This window comes from Eucyclogobius newberryi, unplaced genomic scaffold (genome assembly GCF_026437365.1).
Source record: "Eucyclogobius newberryi isolate DKJ021-1_F unplaced genomic scaffold, fEucNew1.0.hap1 SCAF_20, whole genome shotgun sequence".
In the NCBI taxonomy this organism is placed as follows: domain Eukaryota; kingdom Metazoa; phylum Chordata; class Actinopteri; order Gobiiformes; family Gobiidae; genus Eucyclogobius; species Eucyclogobius newberryi.
Window position 1 is genome coordinate 14,514,407 of NW_027315835.1, and position 21,720 is coordinate 14,536,126.

At 42.3% G+C, this 21,720-nt stretch overlaps 3 protein-coding genes across 4 annotated transcripts; 1 reads left to right on the forward strand and 2 right to left on the reverse strand.

Moving 5' to 3' along the window:
• Positions 1-8,230: 8,230 nt before the first annotated feature.
• hhex (hematopoietically expressed homeobox) lies at positions 8,231-11,740 on the reverse strand. The gene is made up of 4 exons (XM_072456641.1): positions 10,998-11,740; positions 8,859-9,037; positions 8,728-8,778; positions 8,231-8,659 (listed from the first exon to the last, which is right to left on the reverse strand). The coding sequence occupies exons 1-4, from the start codon at positions 11,347-11,349 to the stop codon at positions 8,474-8,476; spliced, it is 768 nt and encodes a 255-aa protein (XP_072312742.1). The 5' UTR covers positions 11,350-11,740; the 3' UTR covers positions 8,231-8,473.
• Positions 11,741-12,965: 1,225 nt separating this feature from the next.
• trub1 (TruB pseudouridine (psi) synthase family member 1) lies at positions 12,966-15,085 on the reverse strand. 2 transcript variants are annotated; one of them, XM_072455987.1, is made up of 8 exons: positions 14,908-15,085; positions 14,741-14,839; positions 14,465-14,520; positions 14,291-14,372; positions 14,150-14,222; positions 13,628-13,767; positions 13,478-13,534; positions 12,966-13,412 (listed from the first exon to the last, which is right to left on the reverse strand). In XM_072455987.1, exons 1-8 carry the CDS (start codon positions 15,068-15,070, stop codon positions 13,216-13,218), a joined length of 867 nt encoding a protein of 288 aa, XP_072312088.1. In that variant the 5' UTR covers positions 15,071-15,085; the 3' UTR covers positions 12,966-13,215. The 2 variants fall into 2 exon arrangements, with proteins under 2 accessions (XP_072312088.1, XP_072312087.1); XM_072455986.1 differs by having other exon boundaries at positions 14,465-14,523.
• A 243-nt stretch (positions 15,086-15,328) lies between these two features.
• On the forward strand, positions 15,329-21,694 carry lrrc45 (leucine rich repeat containing 45). The gene is made up of 18 exons (XM_072456366.1): positions 15,329-15,402; positions 15,747-15,971; positions 16,374-16,435; positions 16,514-16,584; positions 16,674-16,852; positions 16,970-17,098; positions 17,546-17,658; positions 17,745-17,803; positions 17,899-17,976; positions 18,262-18,397; positions 18,454-18,531; positions 18,603-18,714; positions 18,808-18,878; positions 18,966-19,058; positions 19,514-19,606; positions 19,684-19,857; positions 20,683-20,830; positions 21,126-21,694. Exons 2-18 carry the CDS (start codon positions 15,758-15,760, stop codon positions 21,329-21,331), a joined length of 2,016 nt encoding a protein of 671 aa, XP_072312467.1. The 5' UTR covers positions 15,329-15,402; positions 15,747-15,757; the 3' UTR covers positions 21,332-21,694.
• Positions 21,695-21,720: the final 26 nt, after the last annotated feature.

Here is a 21,720-nt window from a genome sequence, read left to right on the forward strand (position 1 = left end):
GATATTATGTCAGGCTTGTGACGTTCATCTACTTCTGGAGCTTGGTAAGTTTGAAACCCAGTAATAGATTTGCATAAGTTTCAACAAATTATGCATAACTATTACATGTAATAATATAACAAATCTACATTGAGTATCTAGTTTCTAGTGATCAATTGAGAAAATTACTTGATTTAGAATGGGCAAATACGTAGCCTCAAAGCCACAAACCTCTCATATTACAATGAAGTTTGACCATCTTTAATCATCAAAAAGTGTTGCCCTGTGTGGATGAGTTCCCCTGTTGCAGTGCAGGATATGTCACTGTTCTTCCTGTTTCCTGTCCTCCTCTGCTCCACTGGCCTTGTGTCTCCCTCAGCAAACCCACTGACAGTTTCAAAAGTTGGATATTATCTTGTTCAACAGATCCCCTGCTTTGGTCCATGTTCACGTATCTCAGCAATAGCTTTTCATACAGTACACTTGTCATCTCTGTAGATAGAGTTTTACAGTTCTCTCACTTCGCACTCTTCTTTAACTTGCAATAACAATGGCTAATAATATAATACATGTAATGTGAGAAGTTTTTTTCTTTTTAAATTTAGACTTCCAAAGAAATCGCATGAAGCATGAAGTGAATGTCCCTGCAGGTGTGACAGAAAATAACCTGCAGAGGGCGCCCTTGAACCTCAGTCCAGTCAGTCTTTCCTTTTTTCATTTGTACTCAACTGTGCGTAATAGGTAAGTATAGTATGTTTTAGACTTGAGTAAGTATGGTATATATTAGATTTTAATTGAAACCGACATCCTCTTTTATAAACATTTTCTAATTTTTATGCATAAAGTGTCTTTCTTGGGATGACTGGGCATAACAGATTTTTTTTTTTTTTTATCTCAGAACAGAAACCCAATGCTATTAATCTTATTTTAATGCTCTTTGTTGCAGGCCTTCTACAGGCTTATCACCAAAGTAGTACTCGATATAGGGTTAATGTTAACTTTTACAGTGCAGTGCAGTACAGTGTACTCTTTCTTGAGTAAAAGGTTCGGTTTGTAGTCTGTCCTTTGAAAATACCATATTTTGTCAACAAATTAAATTATAAAACTGTTACTTTTACAATTACTCTTACTTGAGCATTACTCCCACTTAAGTAATCTCTTGGACAACTATTTATTATCTACTTATTTTACTGGATAAGTCATAAAACGTATTCACTCTAAATACAGACAGAATTTCTTTTGAGATAAATACCTGGACGACTAAGGGATTAAGGGATTACATTATACCCCTACTTGAATAATATTAGTTTGAAGTAATGTTACTCTTACTTGAGTACAATTTTCAACTACTACCTACTTCTGCTTATCACACTTGAGATGTTGTTGTTGTTGTTTTTTTTGTAGTTGCAGCAGTGAGACTCCCCCAAGAGACAACAGGCCGTTTCAGTTTGTGGTGACACACACACATCACTGCACAGACCAGTGTCTCGGACCCACTATCTCCACACAGACAGACAGTTAGAAACCAAACATGTGCAAGAGCAGCCTGGTATAAGATGGAGAAATCACTAAGTTGTCCAGTGATAGACAGCTAACAATCTAAGGATTCTCACATTTTAATGGTTATTATGGAGGATTTTCCTGCAGCTTTAGGACAATCCGTTTTGTTGGCCTATCATCCATCCATCCATCCATCTTCTTTCGCTTATCCAGGGCCAGGTCGTGGGACAGCAGTCTAAAGAGGGATTCCCCAACTTCCCTCACCCCAGACACTTCCTACGGCTCCACCGCAGGGATCCCGAGGTGTTCCCAGGCCAGCCGAGAAACATAGCCATCCCTCCAGCGTGTCCTGGGTCTTCCCCGGGACCTCTTCCCACAAATACAAATTCTGACTTTTGTTTATGTGGTTTTACTAGTTTGTAATTTATGTATTCAAATAGTCTGAAAAAATAAAATAAATAAAACATGGTATATTTTGGGTCTAACCCCACTACTCTTCAGTCACAGTTCAGCAAGGCCACTGGGCCTGTTGTATTCAGTTTGAGTGCTCTGGTGACTGCTGAGTGAGCGCAGTAAAACCTTTCAGATAGCTTACTGAACTCTTAAGTGTTCTGGTGAAAGAGCAGTGGCCTGATGCATGCAAGACCACAGCTCCTCTCCAACATGAAGCATTCGACACTGATGACCCACTGTCACAGTTGTGAAATAGTCTAGCACTTTTTAAGAGACGGGAAGTGAAACAGGAGTAAACAAGTTGGGCAGAGGTGCAGGGGTTGGGGGAACAAGCAGGAAAGGAAGGAGAGATGTATAGTGACATTCACACTTTCATTCATACACACGCCATCTGAGAAACATATACCCAGAGCATCCTAATTAAAAACTATGTAATCTATCTTGCACTATGCATTGACTTGGTGTGCACTTACTAATTAATTTAGCTCTGCCCCCTTCCCAAATCCATAGTTCCTGTTTTTTGTTTAGCACCGCCCCCTACAGGCCTTGCATTCTTTCATCTCTGTCCTTTCCTGTCTATGTGGCCATCACTGTTTTCACAGTGGTGTGGAGGAAACCAAACACATGAACATTGCATTGTTTGACCCAGGCCCATTATAGCTGCCAACAAGTGCAGCAATAATTTCCTGAAAGGCCACACTAATGAAGGCAGCAGCATGTGTCGAGAGGTAATTGAACAACTAAAACTCAACCTCAACCAAAGAATGTTGTTGGCTGTTTTTAAATTGCAGCAATGATTTAACTTTTAAATGTTGGTCAATATTTTTTGTCAGATGAGAGTTGGTACAATTATATTTATTAGCAGTATGATTTTTGAAAGTGCGCATGCTGTTGTGAGGCTTGACAAACACTCAAGCTTCTACAATCTTCTATTCTATACCACATGTTTCCTTTGTATCAGACACTGATTTCCTCTGTTTTGTTCCCTAATCTGCTCCACATCCAACGATCTCAAACTTCTGTCCTCACAAACTCACAGCCACTGTATCTCTCAGTGTTCTTCTTCTGAGTCAAGTCAAGCCAACTTTTCGTCCATTGTATCTTTGTAGATTTTTGTCAGATTTACCTGTTTTAAACTCCTTCTGACCACAGTTGATCATCAACAGTCCAGATGCTGCCAGATAAAGAGGAGTGCTAGACTCCTCTTCCTCTTGCAGCATCTGGACTCCCCAGGAACCTATGCCAGGATCCCGTTTGTGGACTGCATTCAACACCATCCTCCCTGCTCTGTTCCAGGACAAGCTCTCCCAGCTCAACATGCTGGACTCCACCTGTAGGTGGATCACTGACTTCCAGACGGATTGAAGACAGTGCGTGCGGTTGGAGAAGAATGTCTCAAACACTCGGACTATCAGCACAGGAGCTCCACAAGGCTGTGTACTCTCTCCTCTGCTCTTCTCCCTGTACACAAACTGCTGCACCTCTAGCCACGGCTCCGTAAAACTGATCAAGTTTGCAGACGACACCACCCTCAATGGGCTCATCTCGGACGGGGATGAGTGTGTCTACAGGAGGAAGGTTGACCGGCTGGTGTCCTGGTGCAGGGGTGACAACCTGGAGCTCAACATCCAGAAGACAGTGGAGATAATTGTGGACTTCAGGAAAGTCACAGCCCCCCAGCCCCCCTCACTTTCACAGACTCCCCCAACACCACTGTAGACTCCCTCCGCTTCCTTGGCACCACCATCACCCAGGACCTCAAGTGGAAGCCCACCATCAGCTCCCTCACCGGGAAGGCCCAGCAGAGGATGTACTTCCTGCGGTAGCTGAGGAAAGCCAAGCTGCCAGATGATGGTGCAGTTCTACACGGCCATCATTGAGTCCATCCTCACCTCCTCCATCACCGTGTGGTACGCTGGAGCCACAGCCAGGGACAAACAGAGACTACAGCGCATTGTGCGCTCTGCTGAGAAGGTGATTGGCCTGGGACGTGCAGGTCGGATCACAGCTGACCCTTCTCACCCTGGACACGGACTATTTGAGCCCCTCCCCTCAGGCAGGAGGCTACGGTCCATCTGGACCAGAACCTCCGTCACAAGAACAGTTTCTTTCCCTCTGCCGTTGGACTCATGAACACTTCTTAAACGCCTGTCTATTTAACTAATTTAATCTATCACTCACTGCACTGTTCACTTTGTGCACTACAACTGTACATTTGACTGTAAAATTTGTGTCCATAGTAGCCTATTTTTATTTATCTGAATAATATTTTATAGTAGATTCAAATGTTTTTTACGGAGCCCCGCAAGTGACATCAGCGAAATATTATATTTTCACGGAAATGTATTTATTTATTCATTTTTCTAAATTATCACGTTCCCACGAGATAATTATCTCTTGTCATAAGAATCAGCATGCCATATAAAGTTAGGCCCTCGTGAAAAATAGCGTCGCTGTATGAGACGTCTTCTCTGACGAGCCTGGACCTTGACAGGATCTAGGAGAAAATATAATATTTCGCTGATGTCACTTGCGGGGCTCCATAGTTTTTTCTTTAATGAATGCCCTTTTTATTTTTATATAGGTTGTTTTATCATTGTTCATTGTTTTATGTTGCACCGAATCACCAAAGCAAGTTCCTATGTTTGTGAATTCTGTTAATTGGTAATGGCAATAAACCTTTTGCTGATTCTGATTCTGAATATTAATGTTTTTTGTGGTATTTTAACTTGATTCAGCTGCGGCTGATCGTCCCTGAGTTACAGCCTGCAAGATGCTTTGAAGTAACCCATGGTTCCAGGATTAAATGGAAGTAAATGGAAGTAAATAAAGATAACACCTGTATTGAGCATATATTTATTATAATGTTCTAAATATCAGCCAGTGGACCAGCCCCTAGTTTATACAGCTAAAAGCTGAACTTAAATTCTTATCAGAGTGGAAAGACAAACTTGCATGCTCTTTCCTTCCTGCACACATTAACTGTACATTGTTCCAGAAATGTCACTTGTGCCTAATAGCACTTTAATTGATTCTGATGTTTGCGGCGCTTGGTCATCACTATTTATTATAAGCTGTTTGCTCTGCCTGTGGCCTGTTTGAACGTCTAATCGCTCAGATGGAGCCTATCTAAATTGTATGGTGAGGCAGAAAATCCTGTACTCTTTTAAGTAGTGTCTGACAACCTGAAACTGTGCCTGTCTTCCGCTCCACAATGGCCTAATTGAAAGGCAAATATTCCAGCTGAGTGCACTCATGAATCAGTGGGGCATCTCTCCTTGGCTGCCTGAGGAATGAAGTGCTGCTGTTCTTCATGGTCTGTTCCTGATCTGTGACCACTGAAAGTTAGTAAGATGCTCTCTTTACTTTATGGCTCTAGCGTTAGGGCATGTCACATTAGATCACAAACCTTTTCAGAATTTCTATCTTTGTAAAAATGTTAGCAAAGTTATGCCTAAAGACTAAAACAGGGGACACATACTGTGTTTTTTTAAATTGGCTGTACAGCAAATGAGGATCATGCAAAATATTGCCTCTACAATTTGAATATATTAGATGATTTGACAGCATAGTTTGAATGAGCCGATCAGAAGGCTCATTAAGACTATGAAAATGGCATTTATCTAAAGGAGCTCTAGAGATAACAGTAATGTTTAAAGGATGGTCTTCTGCACCTGCAGCAGACCAGTGTCGGTAGGAAAAACACATTTGTCATCATTACAGCTCTTTGGGGTGACATTGGGCTTTCTGTTGCTCTGAGCTCACTTTATGTTTGCCATCTCTCAGCACAGTCCATTTAACCGAGTCCAGCACTGGAGTGAGCCTACTGTTTACTTGTGGACCTGCTCATGGATCATGTGCTCTGTCAGACTAGACAAAATGGTTCAGTATTTCTTCAGGAAATAACAGAAGAACTTTGTAGTTTTTGTGTTATTTCTACAGTTGAAGATTTTATTGCTGCCATCATTTCAAGCTGAATTTGTTTTGTTTTTAGTTGCTGAAACGTGATTGTTTTCTCATGTTTATACAGTGCATGGGGATAAATATGATGAGATTTTTCAACACATCATCACTAATTTATGGGATAAAATGAAAGGCATGTAAGATCTGCGACGAGAGACTTGATCAGAAAACCAAGCTTTTCTTTTCGTTTGAGTACTTTGTACTGCAGAACCTGGAGAACACACTGGACCAATCAAACTTGTAAATGGTAAAATGGTCACATTTATATAGCGCTTTTCTACCATCAAGGCACTCAAAGCGCTTCACATCAAGGAACAAGTCACCCATTCACACACCAGATGTATGCAGACACTGGGGGCGAGGCGGGTTGCCCAAGGACACAACGGCAGTTTTCACCTGAGGCATCTGCGATCGCACCACAGTCAGTGGATCTCATGGCAGAGGGATTTGAACTGTTGAACTGCCAACCGTCGGATCAGAAGAGGAGCACTACCATTGAGCTACTGCCGAGCTACTGCTGCCCAAACTTGACCTGCTAAGTATATTTATGCATTATAAATGTTTCAAATGGCCTCTTGATGTCCTGTCCCCCCGGCTGGTGATACTACTTATCAGTGGTGGTGGGTTGTCTCATTAATTGATTGGCTCTGAAGCAGGCCTCAGAGGAAGGGCAGATAATGCTTTCCATTTGGCCAAGGTCAACACTCCACACATTCCACAGTTGTTCAATTATAAGTACACATTAACCAATCACACACACATTACAAGAGAAAGATAAAGTAATGTCCTACCATTGGATTTATCAAAATAACCTATGAATAAGGAGGAGCTCTGCCTTTTCAGTGGGGTCTAAAGTCACTGTGTGTGATGCGCCTCGTCATATTTTATGATTCTCAGGACCGAACATGGCTGAGCAGTGACTTTTCTGGGCTGAAGGTCTTCGGATCAAGGAGAGGTGTGCAGTGTATGACTGTCCCTTTGGAACCTGTTTACTGTCCCCAACATTTCACCCAGCCCTGTGTGCACTATGAATCCTTTTGTTGACTTTCCCCAGCACAATCTGTGAAGCATTACACAATAGAGGATCAATCGATGAGCTGCTGTTAGTTTTGGAATCGTCCGTGTGGGTATATGCGTGAGTATATCGTGGAGTGCTGTCACTCTCCAGACAGCTTCATTCTTTGTGCAGATATCGGGCCACTCTTCTGAACGTGTGAGAGGGAGAGAGAGACAGAGAGAGAGAGAAAGAGAGAGAGACCGACCCACCCATCTATTGTCTACTGTACATAAGCGAAGGATTCAGATGGTATTGTCATCAGTCACTGTCCCGGTTGGTTGTGTAGTGCTCACTGTGCTGAGGCTGAGGCTTCTCACAATCATTAACCTCATCTACTTACCGAAAACTCCCCCTCTATTTGCACAACAGCCCATCGATAAGCTATTTGAAGTTTTAATGTCCTTCTGATCTGTGGCTTCACTCACACAGGCCGAAGCCTTTAGAACATTCGAATGTAATGGATACTGATGTGAGTACTGTTTTGTAACACCTATCCCTGCCAATATATTCTCAGCAAATATAAAGTAAGCCAAACTGCACGAAAAAACAGGAAAGGAATTGAAGAAACAAATTGTCATGACTAAAAACTAAACACAAGATTTTGTGCAAAACAAAACTAGTAATTTATTAATTAATAGTTAATGTATTAATGATATAGTATAGCAGAAATATTTATCTTTTATAAGTCTTCTTTGGCATTGCCTGATAAGCACAAAACATTCAATACTCGATTCTCAGAGAAAGAGGGAAGAGCAATGACCAACGAACATAGAGGCAGGTGCACTGTACTGCAAAGGGTTGTCATGACAACAGAGGAGAGTCTGCCAGACTTGTCTTGCTCAAGAGCTCAAAACTTCCTTGAAAGTAGTTTTGGCTATTGATTCACCAACAAAGAAGGGAGTTTATAAATATCAGTGCAATGTTTATGACCATTTTAAAAAGACAGCACAAAACTATTTTATTAAGCATTTAATGTAAACAAACAAATTAGCAATGTTGAAGTGTTATTTTAAAAAAAAGGAAGCGCTCAGTCATCCAGCTGAGCAAAGTTACTCAAAATAGTGCTGTTTAAAGTCACCGTTCTGAGGTTAGTTGAGGTCTGTGGGTGCTAGTCCATGTCAGATACATTATATGACACAACATTCTCCACAAACACAAGTGTATACGTTTTTGAGTCCATATTATTACCATTATTAGTGTTCTGGATGTGCCTTTAATGGCGGGTCATATAATAACTCAGTAGCAGTTTTCAGTTGCTTTCGCAATGAACAGCATGAGCTCTGTATCCTCCCTGTAGTGTGTGTGTAATTATTATTAGAGTGTTCAAATCAGTGGCACTGAAGATTTTAGTCTCACAGGGGACACCATGGACCTCAGAAGGTATCACACAGAACTTAGAGGGACAGTGGGGACTTCAGAAGGACAGCAGAGACCTCAGAGGGACAACTGGGACCTCAGAGGGGACCACACGGAACACGGGGGCCTCAGAGGGGATAGTGTCATAATCACAGGTGACTGTCCTCAGAGGGGAGAGTGTGGACTCCTCATGGAATGGCTGGAGTCCCCAATGTCCAGCTCTTGGTCTGTCTCTGACAGCTCTAAGTCCAGCTGCTGCTGTGAGGACCGAGGTGATCGTGGGCTGCATGGCTGTCCTGCTGAGGAGCTCTTCATGGGGCTGGGCTCACACTTGCCTCCCTGAGGGGTCTCCTAGGGGACAAAAACAGGTTTTTAAGAAGTTCAATGTAGTGTGCAATGCGCTCATATTAATATCTCACCTGCTTGAGCCGGCGCCACTTGGCCCTTCGGTTTTGGAACCAGGTTTTTACCTTAAAAAGATGAGAGATTTTAATATTTTTTGACTATTCAACAGTGTTTTGTGGCTCCTCTGGGTGCTCAGGGTGTGTACCTGACGCTCAGTCAGCTGCAGACTCTTGGCAAGTCTCTTCCGTTCCGGAGGAGATAAGTATTTCTGTGAGTCAAACTTCTTCTCCAGTTCCAGTGTCTGCTCATTGGAGAAGCGCACCTGGCCCCCTTTCCTTTTGTGCAGGGGCCGCGGCAGGAAAGGACCCCAAAGCAAAGGTTTACCTATCATCAGAAAACACACACTCAAACTACTGCCGCTTTAAGGCGAGAATTTAAATATATCAATTTGAAACTTATTTTGGGTTACTCTCATAAATGTTTTTCATCATAAATAAAGACGAATAAAGAAGATTTTTTTTGCCAAAATTGCACATGTTTAGGACATTTAACTCAACATTTAAATTGCTTGGTTCATTTTGTTGACCTATTAGATTTTTATATTTTTTAAAGTCGATATATTGAAATTAAAATAGTAAAATAGTTAAGTAGATCTGACTGAACATTCTAATTCCTCTTATTTTTTTCCAGACATAAAACTTTAATAAATTAGGTTTAGAATTAGGTAGCAAAAATATGTCAATACGTTCTGTCAAAATCTTTGTTTGCAGTGGGAGGTATTGTAAGAAAACGGTCTTTGAGGCACCTTCAAGACACTCAACGCGCTTTACATCAATGAACCATTCACCCATTCACACACCGGTGTCTGAATGGCAAGGCAGGTTAAGAGTCTTGCCCAAGGACAATAGCCGCCAACCTATGGGTCAGAGGATCTGATGCTTTACCAAGGATGATTCATGCCGGGAATCAGAAGACGAGCACTGAGCTTTCAAAATCTTTAGGAGCAGATCTGACAATTGTGTTGTCTCCACATGAGAGTCTATATGTTGAGAAAGCAAACTGACAAAAAAATAAAAGAAATGCGGCCTGTAGTTTCTCGCCGCAATAACTTAAAAACGCTTCTTTATGATCAGTAGAGGAAAAAAGTAATACTTTTATAAGATATAGCCTATAGTATTTCATTGTAATTAGCCAACAAAATAGCTGTAGAGTGTTTTGCCCGGGCACTCGTGGCGTTTCAGTCGCAAATAAACTCATGTGGTGCAGGTTTGGGAGCCGCGTTTCCGCTGGACTTAACGAGGCTCGGACTGAGGAAACGCGTTCACGGCAAAGACCATTTCCTGCCTCTAAAAAACATTTGCATAATAATAATAATAATAGCCTAAATGTCTTACTCGGTAAATAAATATATTTTTAATGAAATACGCTACAAAGGGTCTAGCCTAAACTTTCTTGCCTGAGTCCTCTGTACAGGGTTTTTGGGTTATACTTTTGCTGTATGAGGGGTTTAAGTGAGCTCTTTCAGATTGAAAGCAGCTGCTACAGGAAGTGCAACAATAGTGAACATATCAGCGCCGAGTGTTTCCTCTATGGTTTCTATTGAGGATGTGGAGAAATAATCAGCAGCGCGCAGCGTGCCCCGAGGAAGTCCTGGCCCAACTCCTCCATCACACTATCAGCGGAAACAGCACCGCAGCGGCTCGGGCCCGCGACCTGAGGCCTCCATGAGGCCGCAGAGCACGCAGTGTGATGTGGCGCACACACAGTGTGAGTGTGCGTGAAAAGCGCGGCTCCTGTGAAGTTCAGAACAATAGGATCCAGGAAGAAGAGTCAGGGTCTTCACCAAGTGCGCGTGGGTTTAATTTGCCACTACAAATAGGTTCTGATGTTTTCCTACGCCCCTTTGATCCAAAGAGTGGTGGCTCCAGAAGCTAAATCAATGCCGTTTACTAAATTGAGATGTAAATATGCTTTCCCCTTGATAACAATATTTTGGATGACAGAGATGCGCACACCATTTTATTATTATGAATAATAATAATTACTCTTATCAGAAAGAAAATAATAATAGTAATAATAATAATAATAATAATAATAATAATAATAACAATATCAATAATAATAATAGTAATAAAGGCCTACTTCTAAGACCGTTTGGTTTGGTCTATCACATAAAGTTGGGTTGAGTCTCACTCTGTCAGCATGTTTTGTGTCCTTGTCAATGCACTGTTGTTCCATCTTAGTTAGTTGGCTCTGTTATTCCTCTGAATGTAAAACCTGATCTCCCCATCGGCACATGGCTGTGTAAACATCTGTCAAGTGCGGCCAGAAGACTCAGACTCACCCAGAGGCTCGTGACGGAGCAGTGCCTGCGCGTACTCGCCCACGGCGCGTGCCTGCGGTTGCAGTGGGTACACTGACCCGGGGTATGGCCCTGGCGGGTAGGGCGACGTGAAGAGTGGGTGCAAAGGCGTCGGTTCGTAGATGTGAGTGCGGTACGGAGACACCAGACTCGTGAAAGATGAGTGTGCAGAAGGAACAGTGGGGACGTACGTGAGCGACGGGAGACAGGGCGGCGGGGACCCACGGGGCACAGAGGCTCGGGGCCCGCTCCGGCTCAGGATGTCCTCGATGGAGAAAGGTGTCCGCTGTGCTGGAGGCTGTGTGGTCATGGCTGCATACACCGGTACCGACATGTGCTCGGGCTCTGGGGTCTCGCGCTGCACCCCAAGGCGTCCAGCCCGCGTGGAGCGGATGGCAGTTCAGTGCGTAAAGCCGTCAGATCCCTCTGTAGAAACGCAGCTCTCGAGTCTCCTGCTCTCTCACCGAGGATCTGGACCGGGCTTAGGCGAGAGAAACTGTTTGTGAGAAGCTTTGAACTCTGAGGGCCGTGCGCTGCAGCGTTACCTCCCACACACTGGACCGTTATGCGTCTGAGGCAAAGGGGAAAAGTGATAAGCGCGCGGCCCACTTCCTGCAGGTGTCCAAGCTGGCTCCTCATTGGTGGTCTCCAGCGCGTGCGGCCCTAGAACCAAGATAAGTGCTGTTGAGAAGAATCATGTCCATGGCCCATCATCAATGACCGGTAACGGGCACATCTGTCGACCCACAGAGCGCGTGCTGGTCACAGCGATAGGCAAAACGTTTGTCAGCAGATGTCCCTTGTTACCGTGTGGAAGGGTGTACAAGGGTAACAGTCCCTTGTACATGGTAATAAGGGACATTATTCCTCCTTGGCGCAGAAGGTTTTACGTGAAAGCTGTTGCAGAACAAAACAAGTTTCCATTGGCAATTAGGCTCAAAAATCCTGTGCCTAGCCAATAACAACAACTACACAACGAACAGCACAAATAGTCTATAGGCGGAAGTAAACAATCTTAATGATGCATTGATTGGTCATTCCAAAAGTGTGTTGTGTATGAATTAAAAAGGCCGGAGGCAGACTCACATCCTGTGAGCACTGCAGCGGTTTCCTCAATCTGTTAAACAATAACGCGGACACTTCTCTGTTTGGGAGTGACACCACGAGCCTTCGCCAGGTTTTTTATGACCTTTAATGTCTTCAGATTCCTTATCAATGCTTTACAATGTTCGATTTTCTAATGAGGGTTAGAGCGAACTCACTTCTAACTTTCCAACGGCTCCAATTTAGATAAATTGTCTGCCTCGAAGCAAACAGTCTTGAAGTCATCAAAGAAGTCACCAAAAGGCTAATATTTATACAAGGACAATGATTGCAGCGCATTGATCCCACAGATTCCCCTGGCGTCAGGCCAATGTCCAAAAATGATTGAACGGTCCGAAGCAAGCGGCCACGAAACGGCTCGACATGGGGCCCCTCTTATGCGCACCCAAAAGGCCGTTTGAGGCATAGTTGGGCGATTGGACACTGAGGTGTGTGTATCTGCACTAGATCCGTGGGCCTTTACCATAATAGATCCATGGCCTTAACAAATCCATGGCCTTAACAGGACAGGTGCGCCTTAGGCTACGGAAAAATCCCAAAACACTACTAATATATGTTTAACAAAGTACATTTTACAATATGTTTAATATGATTGTGCTTTCAATTATGACTACAAAATTTGCAATTTTGTTTTCATGCCAAGTGACTTAACTCCAGAATTTGAAAGGCAGAATTATTGGGTAGAACGTGCAGCCATCATTCAGAACAGAATTAAATTGTGTGATTTATACAATTAGTATACATATGTAATTGTGAATTGGCATTCTTTAATGAATTGGAGCAATAACTAAATCACAATTTGTCCAATCATGAATAGTTACATACTGAGCTTTGACAACAAATGCAATCAAATAATTTTAATAACATAATATTAGGTGCTAGACAGTGTTTCCCTCAATGAAAAGCCATAAAAATAAAATGCAAAACTCAAAATGCACAAGTCTGCACAATCAACAAACAACCATAAGAATTATTATCAGCGCCATGTCATGTGTGACACTTCTGTTGGTGGTTTTATCCTCTCATGAGAATGGAAACATTTCTTTTTTTCATCCAGCTGTCTCATTGTCCATGCCAGTATTGGCTTCAGAAAGTCTCAAAGATTGCTGGTCTGGTCTGCCTCAGGACTGGCCTTAGAATGTGTGGCCGTCGTCTGATCTGTGGTGGGACAAGCCTGGAGTGTTTTGAGAATATGTCCCAAAGTCCAGTGTTCCTCATGAAGGACATCTTCCAAAGTAAATGGGCCCTGTTTGGTCCTGGTCAGGGATTTCACATGGGCGCAAGATGACAACGCTGTAACATAAAATTTATTTAGCTAAGGGCATCATTATTATTCCTAATCATAGTGTGTGTCTTACCTTTTCCAAGATCATCCACCAAGCTTCTGACATAGAATCCACCGCCACACTCTATATCTGCCCAACAGAGAAGAGAACAGATCATAAAATATACTTCATAGAAGTTTAGAATTAACTTGTCACAGTGAAAACAAAGTGTGGTTCTCTGACCTAGAGTGAAAAGTGGAGGGCTGAAGTCTTGCAGGGATATGTTATAGACAGTGATTGCTCGAGCAGGTTTGGCCTCTACTTTGTGACCCTGTTTCAGAAGTACAGACAGACGCTGACCATCCTTCTTCAATGCAGAGTAGCTGCAAAACAATGAATCTTCTGAAATGTTTTATGAAAAACATACACAAACAAGGAGTGAACTATTTTGGAAAAGTATGTAACTGATTATGTTATGACTGATGTTATTTTCATTTATTATCATTTATGACTCACACACTGCACATTTTAAAAACACATCCAGCGTTTACATTTTAGATACGATTTTAGTGTGTGAATGTTTAAAAGTGTGTGTGGGTGTGCACATGGTGGGATGAATGTGTGAGTAAATTATTTTAATGGTCTATGTAAAGCACTTTGTTTTACATGCCATGCATAAAAAGCTCAACAAACATGCACAAACTAATCAAATAAAACAGCTCCTTTATGTGGTGTGATCATAGAAAAGAGTGAAGTAATACTCACAGAGGGGGGACCTGCAGGATGTTGCCGACAAAGCTCTTCAGCTTTTCCTCCATGTCTGCTCTGGTGACATGCTCTGTCCCAAGGCAACCATACAATAAGGCACAGACGCTGGGTTGACTCTCTAATCCAAAATATACTCACCAAAGGCTTTCTCCAGTGTCACAGTCCCAGTGGCATCAAGAGTGTCGGTGGCCTTCCCAAATTCACCCACTGTTGTATATTTCTATAAACATGCATACAACTTTCTAGCTGTAATTGTTTTTACATTCCAAAAGATACACAACACAAAAGGCCATGAACTGTGAAAGGACTCACCTTAGACCCAGCCAACATTGCACTGAGCATTTTGGTTCCATTTCCAACACCAACCACTGCTGAAACATTCAGTGATCAGTTTCCAGATTGAAGTGTGCATTACAAATCTGTCATTGTTTTTATGTTGAACCTGGTTGGACTCATTTTATGTAGTTTATCTGAATGGAAATATGCTACTCTGTCTTTTTTAATTCTTGAGGATATAGCGCCCCCTGGTGATGATAGAACACGGGTCAGCTAAAAAGCTCATGACCCAACATCCTTGAGGTAACAGACCTAAGACTCCACTGGCAGAGCTGTCCAGAGTCCCGCCGTGGCCCATCTTCATACTCTGCTTTTTCCTTTTTCTCGGGTTGGGGTTGGTGACTCCCGCCTCTGTCAAACAACCACAAGTTTAGTTAGTACTACAGTCCAACAGGAATGACAAACACGTTGTTTTGTACCTCTCAGTAAAGCCTCTTTGAGCGCGTTTAGCACGTCGGCAGATGTAGGTCCCTCCTTTTTAAACACCGCAAAAACTCCATTTAGAGCCTGCAGTCTGGCTACAGAGCTGATGGGCACAGCCATGGGCACAGTCGCCGCGATGTTACTCAAATTTCCAGCCATGCTTTCTCTTCTTCGTTTTGGTACATTGAATTGTGTACAGGCGCCACCTAGCGCCCTGCATAATATCAGAAAAGTCCCAAACATTCTGGCGATACTGAAGGCGACTTTAATCATTCGCGTTGGACGGCTATTTTATGCAGCATGTGAATACAATTTAATTTAATACATTATTGGTTTATGATTTTTTTGGCGTAATGTCGTGTCACCCTCCTGACCAGCTGGTGGCGATATGCGTGTGTTTGTTGGGGGAAACGGACTTCAATAACCATCATGCTTTGCGCCGCACTTGTGTTTACTTCCGCGTTACGGTTGTTTTGTTGTAGCTACTTCAGGTTTGTAGTATTTTCTAAAAGGGTTTATTCAGCTCATTTGGTGAAAAACGATGTCCATAAACAATAAATGTGTTAAAGAGGTAGACTTAAAGTGAAGTTATTATCTGCCTGGCTTTTTCCAAGATGTTATTGTGTTTTCTGTTTGTGTCAGTCAGATTGTGTTAGATTTGCCACAGAAATCTCAAGCACAGTGGCTAAACTTACATGGCCAGAAAAGTCAGATAAAGTACGCACATATCGTTTTTACATGCACATTGGTCCTGATTAACTAAACGCGTGAATTTTACTGTGGTAGTTGGAAGTCAAATGATAAAATAATCAGATGTCAATGTCTGTGTTTGCAGTTTGTGTGAGTATGGGGGATCTGAGGAGCACGTTCCTGAGCCTGTGCAGGGAGAGCGGTGTGGATCCCCAAGAGGGGGTCCTTTCCCAGCTGCAGAAAGGGCCACGACTGGACCTGAGTGGACACAGCCTGTCCTCAGACACATGCTCATTGCTGTCCAGGACTCTCCACAAGAACCATGTGGTCACAGAGCTGCTGCTGGGCAACTGTATGCTCAGCGAGGAAGGTCTGAATGTGCTCCTTTGTCCCTAGTCTATATTACCTACCGGCACTGTTTATATTAGCCTCTTATATATGTGGAATAGCCCTAATTGTACAATTTTACACCCACTGTCACTGTTGGATTTTAATCATGAGGAATCCAGTCAATTGAATCAAATAATGCTCTCACAAATCAGTCACTACTCTGAAGGCTGCTCTTGCTATATGTGCTATTAACCACTGCTTTGTTAAAAATAATTTAAAACTGGTTTGACACTTGCATGTAATAAGATTTACAACTCTTTGATTGAAAATACCAAACTCGCATACTTAGCTTTTGATTAATGAAGAATATGCCTACTTTAGTCATGTCAGCTGACGAATCAGAATTGTCCTGATGGGGTAGGTTTGTGTGTGTTGATCCCAGGGGCCATTGCACTCTTAACTGGACTCACTAGAAACACCTCTCTGAAAGTCCTCGATCTGAAGGTAATGCCCTACACATTTAGTTATGTACAAACTATTACGGTTTGTGTTTCTTGTTTGAATCAGTGAGATTTATTACAGGGTAATAACCTCAGAGCTGCTGGAGCTGAAGTCCTGGGAAGGTTGTTAGCACAAACTAATTCATTAAACAGGTGACGTTTATTAATGTAATGTCCGTTTTAGTGGCCATCCATCCTTGCTTAACATTTCCTTTTTTGTCCACACTTGTGCGTATTTATAGGTTGGTGCTGGAGTGGAATGCACTTGGTTTATGGGATGAGGCATTCTCTCTCTTTTGTGAAGGCCTAGCCTCAAACTCTAGTGTGAAACAGCTAGATCTGCGGAATAATCAGATCAATCCCCAGGGGGTGTCAGAGTTGTCTCAAGCCCTCAAACGCAACAACAGCCTGGAAATGTTAGGTACCTCTGCATTTTCTGTCTGTTGTAAAACACTGGATAGTGATTTTAATCAGTTTTCTTGTTATGTAGACTATGTGTGCATGATTGTCACTGTAAACTGTAAAACCGTCTTTGCAGATCTGAGATGGAACAATATTGGCCTCTTGGGGGGGCGCTCTCTACTAGAGGCTATGCAGAAGAATAAGAGTCTTGTTCAGCTGGAGATGGCAGGAAACAACATCCCGAGTGACTTGCTGCAAGCCCTGGGTGAGATCTCCCTTCTTGGATGTATTGAAAGCAGTTCAAGCTCAAATTCATATTTTTCCGATCCCAATGAAGTGTTCTTTAGATAAGCCTAAAAATGTAGGCTAAATGCAATTCCTCAAAGAAAACAGGCTGGGCTCGTCCCACAGGTGAACAGTTGGTTTTGTGTATTCAAAATACACATTAACAATATTAATGATAATGTCAAAACTTGTTACATTCATTGAGGAATACACACAGGAGGTGTGATTTGACTATCATTTATATTATTAATATTATATTTACGAGTTTCTGGGGAGATATTATTGTACTTAAATGGATCAGAACTCACTGTGATACAATGGATACAAAATTATTATGGTAAAAACCCAAATATATTTTATTAGAAGTTTGCTGAGCATTGTAGATGGGCCTCTTATAGTTGAGTGCTGTTGGTTTTGACGGTTTCAGAACAGAGCACAGCCCATAACAGCCAACAGCAGAGTGCGATGAGGGAGAACCGCAGCAGAACACAGGTGCTCAGTAAAGAGATCCACATCCTGAAGGAGCAGAAGGGGCGACAGGTGACTGATCCTTCGTGCAAGGCCTGGATTTCTTTGTGTTCGTTGATCTTGATTAAAACTGTTTTGTTTGTGATGGGCCTTGTTAGTTTCTGAGCCTGATGGACACCATAGACCAACAGAGAGATGAGATGGGACGCTCAAACAGGTCAAATCTCAACACATAATGCATATTATGCATTTGGGTATCCATGTTTTGCTATAAAATTCTAAAATCATTTAAATATGTTATATCTTCCATAGATGCACATCTGTGAAGATTGCCCAACTCCAGGAAGCCCTGAATGAGAGGACATCTGCTGTCAGTTCTCTTACTGCCAAGTAATAATTGTACTTATCAAGCTTATCCCATTTTAGCGTATGTGCCAACTCAGTGTAGAACTCACTTATATGTATGTGTAAGTTAATGTAATGTGCTAAATCTACATCCGTGTTCAGGGAAATAATAAAGCAAAGGTGATCAAAATGCATATGACATCCTTAAAATAACACTGACCTGCACTTATGATGCTAATAATAACAATAACAATTTAGATTAAAAATATTCAGAGTTGGCTCAAGTTAGAGCTTAGCTGAGTACACAAGGTGATGCTGTGCTCTCTGTAGGTTACAAATGGCTGAGGCTGCATTGGCTCTGTCTGAGCAGAAGAACACCAACATGGCTACTTTGCTCACTCAGACAAAGACTGAGAAGGAGCAACTTTGGGAACAGCACAACAGAGAGAAGAAGAAAGAACTAGAGGTACTGAAATTCACCTGTGTATGAGTTTTGAATTGTAATAAATGAACCATTATCAGGACAGTGTTCTCAAAGAAGGCAAGCTTCTCAAAGAAATTCAGTGTCTGAACAGCAACAATGTCCATCTGAGAAATAAGGTAAACCCCACAGTGACATGTGGACCTCTTGGCTCCTGCAGCGCCGCTTCAGCTCAGTGTTTGTGTTGCAGGTGGAGGAAATGGAACACAAATGCAAGTCCCAGCAGCAGCACATTTTTGAGATAAAACAACATCTGACCAACAGCACGGCAGAGCTCAAGATTCGTCTGTCCCAAGCTGAAGGTAAAACAGACGGGCTCCCACACCCATGAGACTGAATCTGACATGGGAAAGAACATGATGTGGTGCCTAATGATCAGATGCTGTTTAACACAGAGCGACTAGAGAAGGAGAAACTGTATTCAAAACAAACTTTGGAGAACCATAACAGCCTGCACCACAAGGAGGTCAGTTCAGCCTCTCTTTGGAGGCCATAGAGTCAACTGTCCTTTGGAAAAATCCACTACATAATCACTTCTATGTGTGATGAACAGGTGGAGAATGTGAATCGTCATCTAGAGGAGAGTGAGAGAGCGTTACAAGAACGCATTTTTAAACTTGAGGCTCAGAGAATCCAATTGGAAGAGGTTTGTTAAGAAGATATCACATGTTTTTTTGTGTGGTATTTATCACAATAACTTTAACACAAGCAGGTCCTTATTTTACATTTTGTTGTTCATTGTACATTGCAATGAACATCTACATTTAAACAGCTTATTACTAGAAATGGGTTCACTGACTTTCTTTTCCAAACTTCCCTGCCTCTTCATAGGGGCATTACAACGCAGCAAGGAGTGGATTTTATTGTTGAAAAAAATATTTTTTGAGCCCAATATGTATGACCTGGAAATAGGGGGTAGGTGAAATCAGACATTTTCTGAGTAGTGAAGCCGCCAATATAGGACAATGCAGGATACCTCAAACATGCATGAATCAATTGAAATAGAACTTTGAGTGAGCTGATGATGAGTGTCAGTAAGTAGCACTTTTGTGCTGTGCGTGTCTGTTTGCTGGAGGTGATCTTTCAGCCTTTGTTCCATAGGAGGTGAGCCAGACCAAAGCTCTGTGTGTGAGCGAGCGTGCTCAGGCGCAGGAGGAGCTAGGCCGTGTGAGGGCACAGTTTCGACTCGAGGAGGTCTGTTCTTCCTTTACAGACTGGACAAGTACTATGTTCCATTATAGAAGTCTTGACATTGTGTTACGTGTGAGTAGAGGGAGCAGGTGTCCTCCTTGAAGGAGAAGCTGTCCTCCCTTCGCTGTTCCCTGCAGGAGGCTCAGCTGCACTCGTCCCAACAGAAAGACCTGATCTCAGAGCTACAGGCCCGGAGCAGCCAGCACAGCCTGGAGGTGGACACTCTGAGGCGGAGGCTTGAGGAGCTCCAGCAGGTCTGTACTCCACTTCACTCTGAGAAATATCCATCTGTGAATCACAATTTTCTTCTTGTTGCTCATTATATTAAGATAAGATAGTGTACCTCAAACAATTTCAACATATGATAACGCTGTATGATATTGTGAATAGAATGTTCTCTACATCTTAAAAATAATATAGATAGGGGAAGGCTAATTTAAATTAGGGACGCACAGATATTGAGAAACGATGCCACTGACAATGTCAACTTAGTCCTTGTTATCAGGCCTACGACATCAAAGGTTATGATATTCCCTTCAGTCGAAGCATAGCAAGGCTTGAATAGACAACAGCGTGTTGAGCATCCAAGTCTCCGTGCCCTATACCAATGATAAATAAAGTACTGTGTGTAAAACGTTCAGTGTCCAAGTTTCTCTTTACATTGGGTTACTTAATTTATTCTATAGCAGATAGCAACACTAGTATCACTCAGGTATCGACTCTGATCCAGGAAAATGTATTTAATCAAGGATTTTTTTCCAAGATATCTGTTGAGGTGTAGGGCAATAAATGAATGTGATAAGACTTCACGTTAATTGATTTCCTGGTCATTGTTGGACCAGAACTCAATGTCTGTTGTCTAATATTTGAACTCTTTCAATGCAGTTAACTGAAGAATAAGTAACAGTTACATGTTTTAAGGAAAGGAGTACTTTCAGTCTCTGTTTGGGTTAGTATTATTACCGATATTTGAACTGTTAAAGCTAGAGCTGTGCATTCTCATCATCAAATGAAAGGCTTGGTTTGGTATTAATAATATAACAGGACAGTGTTTTAGCCATGTCAATGTTGTTTTGCAGGAGTTGTCGGGTAAAGAGCAGGAGAAAGTGGCAGAGGTGAACAAGGTGCGGGTGGAGCTTCAGGAGCAGATTGGCCATTTGGAGACGGAGAGAGCCACTCAAACTGGACTCAAAGAGAGGATAGGCGCCCTGGAAAGAGAGATGAAAGGTTAGTTCAGTGGTCTGTCATTTTATATATAAGCAAGTTAAAAAAAATACTTGTTGAAGGGTAGATAGTTGTGCATAAAAGGACCAAGCAAAGTGGAAAAAATTAATGTTCTCTTAAATTTCGACAATAAAGGACAGTAACAGAAGGATGTTTTGTATTAAGTCATATGTGTCCAGGACCTATACCATGTGTATAGTGAACAGAAAAGCCCTGAATTTTAGCAGTGTTGTTGACTGAATTTAATTTTCACTTCAATTAGTTTGTGTCATTGATTGTGCAATGTTCTTGTGTGCAGTGCAGAGTAGCAACCACAGGGAGGCGCTCCGGGACAAAGACAGTGAGATCTCGTCGTTGTTAGAGAAAGTTCGGCTGAGAGACGTTCAGATCCAGAGAATAATGGAGGCGGAGGCACAAAGAGCCAGCTACCTGCAGAGTGCCATTCTCACCTACGTGCAGGGCTCTCCACTGGGACACTTCAGCAGCCCAAACAAACCCCTGTGACCCACACAAACTGTTTACATTCCAAAGACAACATGCACTCTGCTCTATGAGATTGAGCTTCCAAACCACAACCTTTCAACTGAGAGGCAGCCAGGATATAAGCTAATATTTCTGCCATAGTAACAAGGACACATGCAATACACTCACACATCTGCATTGAGCAGGAAGTCCAGTAGTAGGCATATATTACATGGGCCTAGTGTATCACTATTGCAGAAGCTTAAAGAAAGATCCACTGGTGTCTTCATGCGGTGAAACAATCTCAAATTAGCTTTTTATAAATAGTGCCACTGCTTCTGCAATTTATCCTCCTGTAGAACTATATCAGGGAAATCTTGCCTAATTGCTGTAGAATATAGCAGGAGGTAAACCTCACATAATCATGTTGA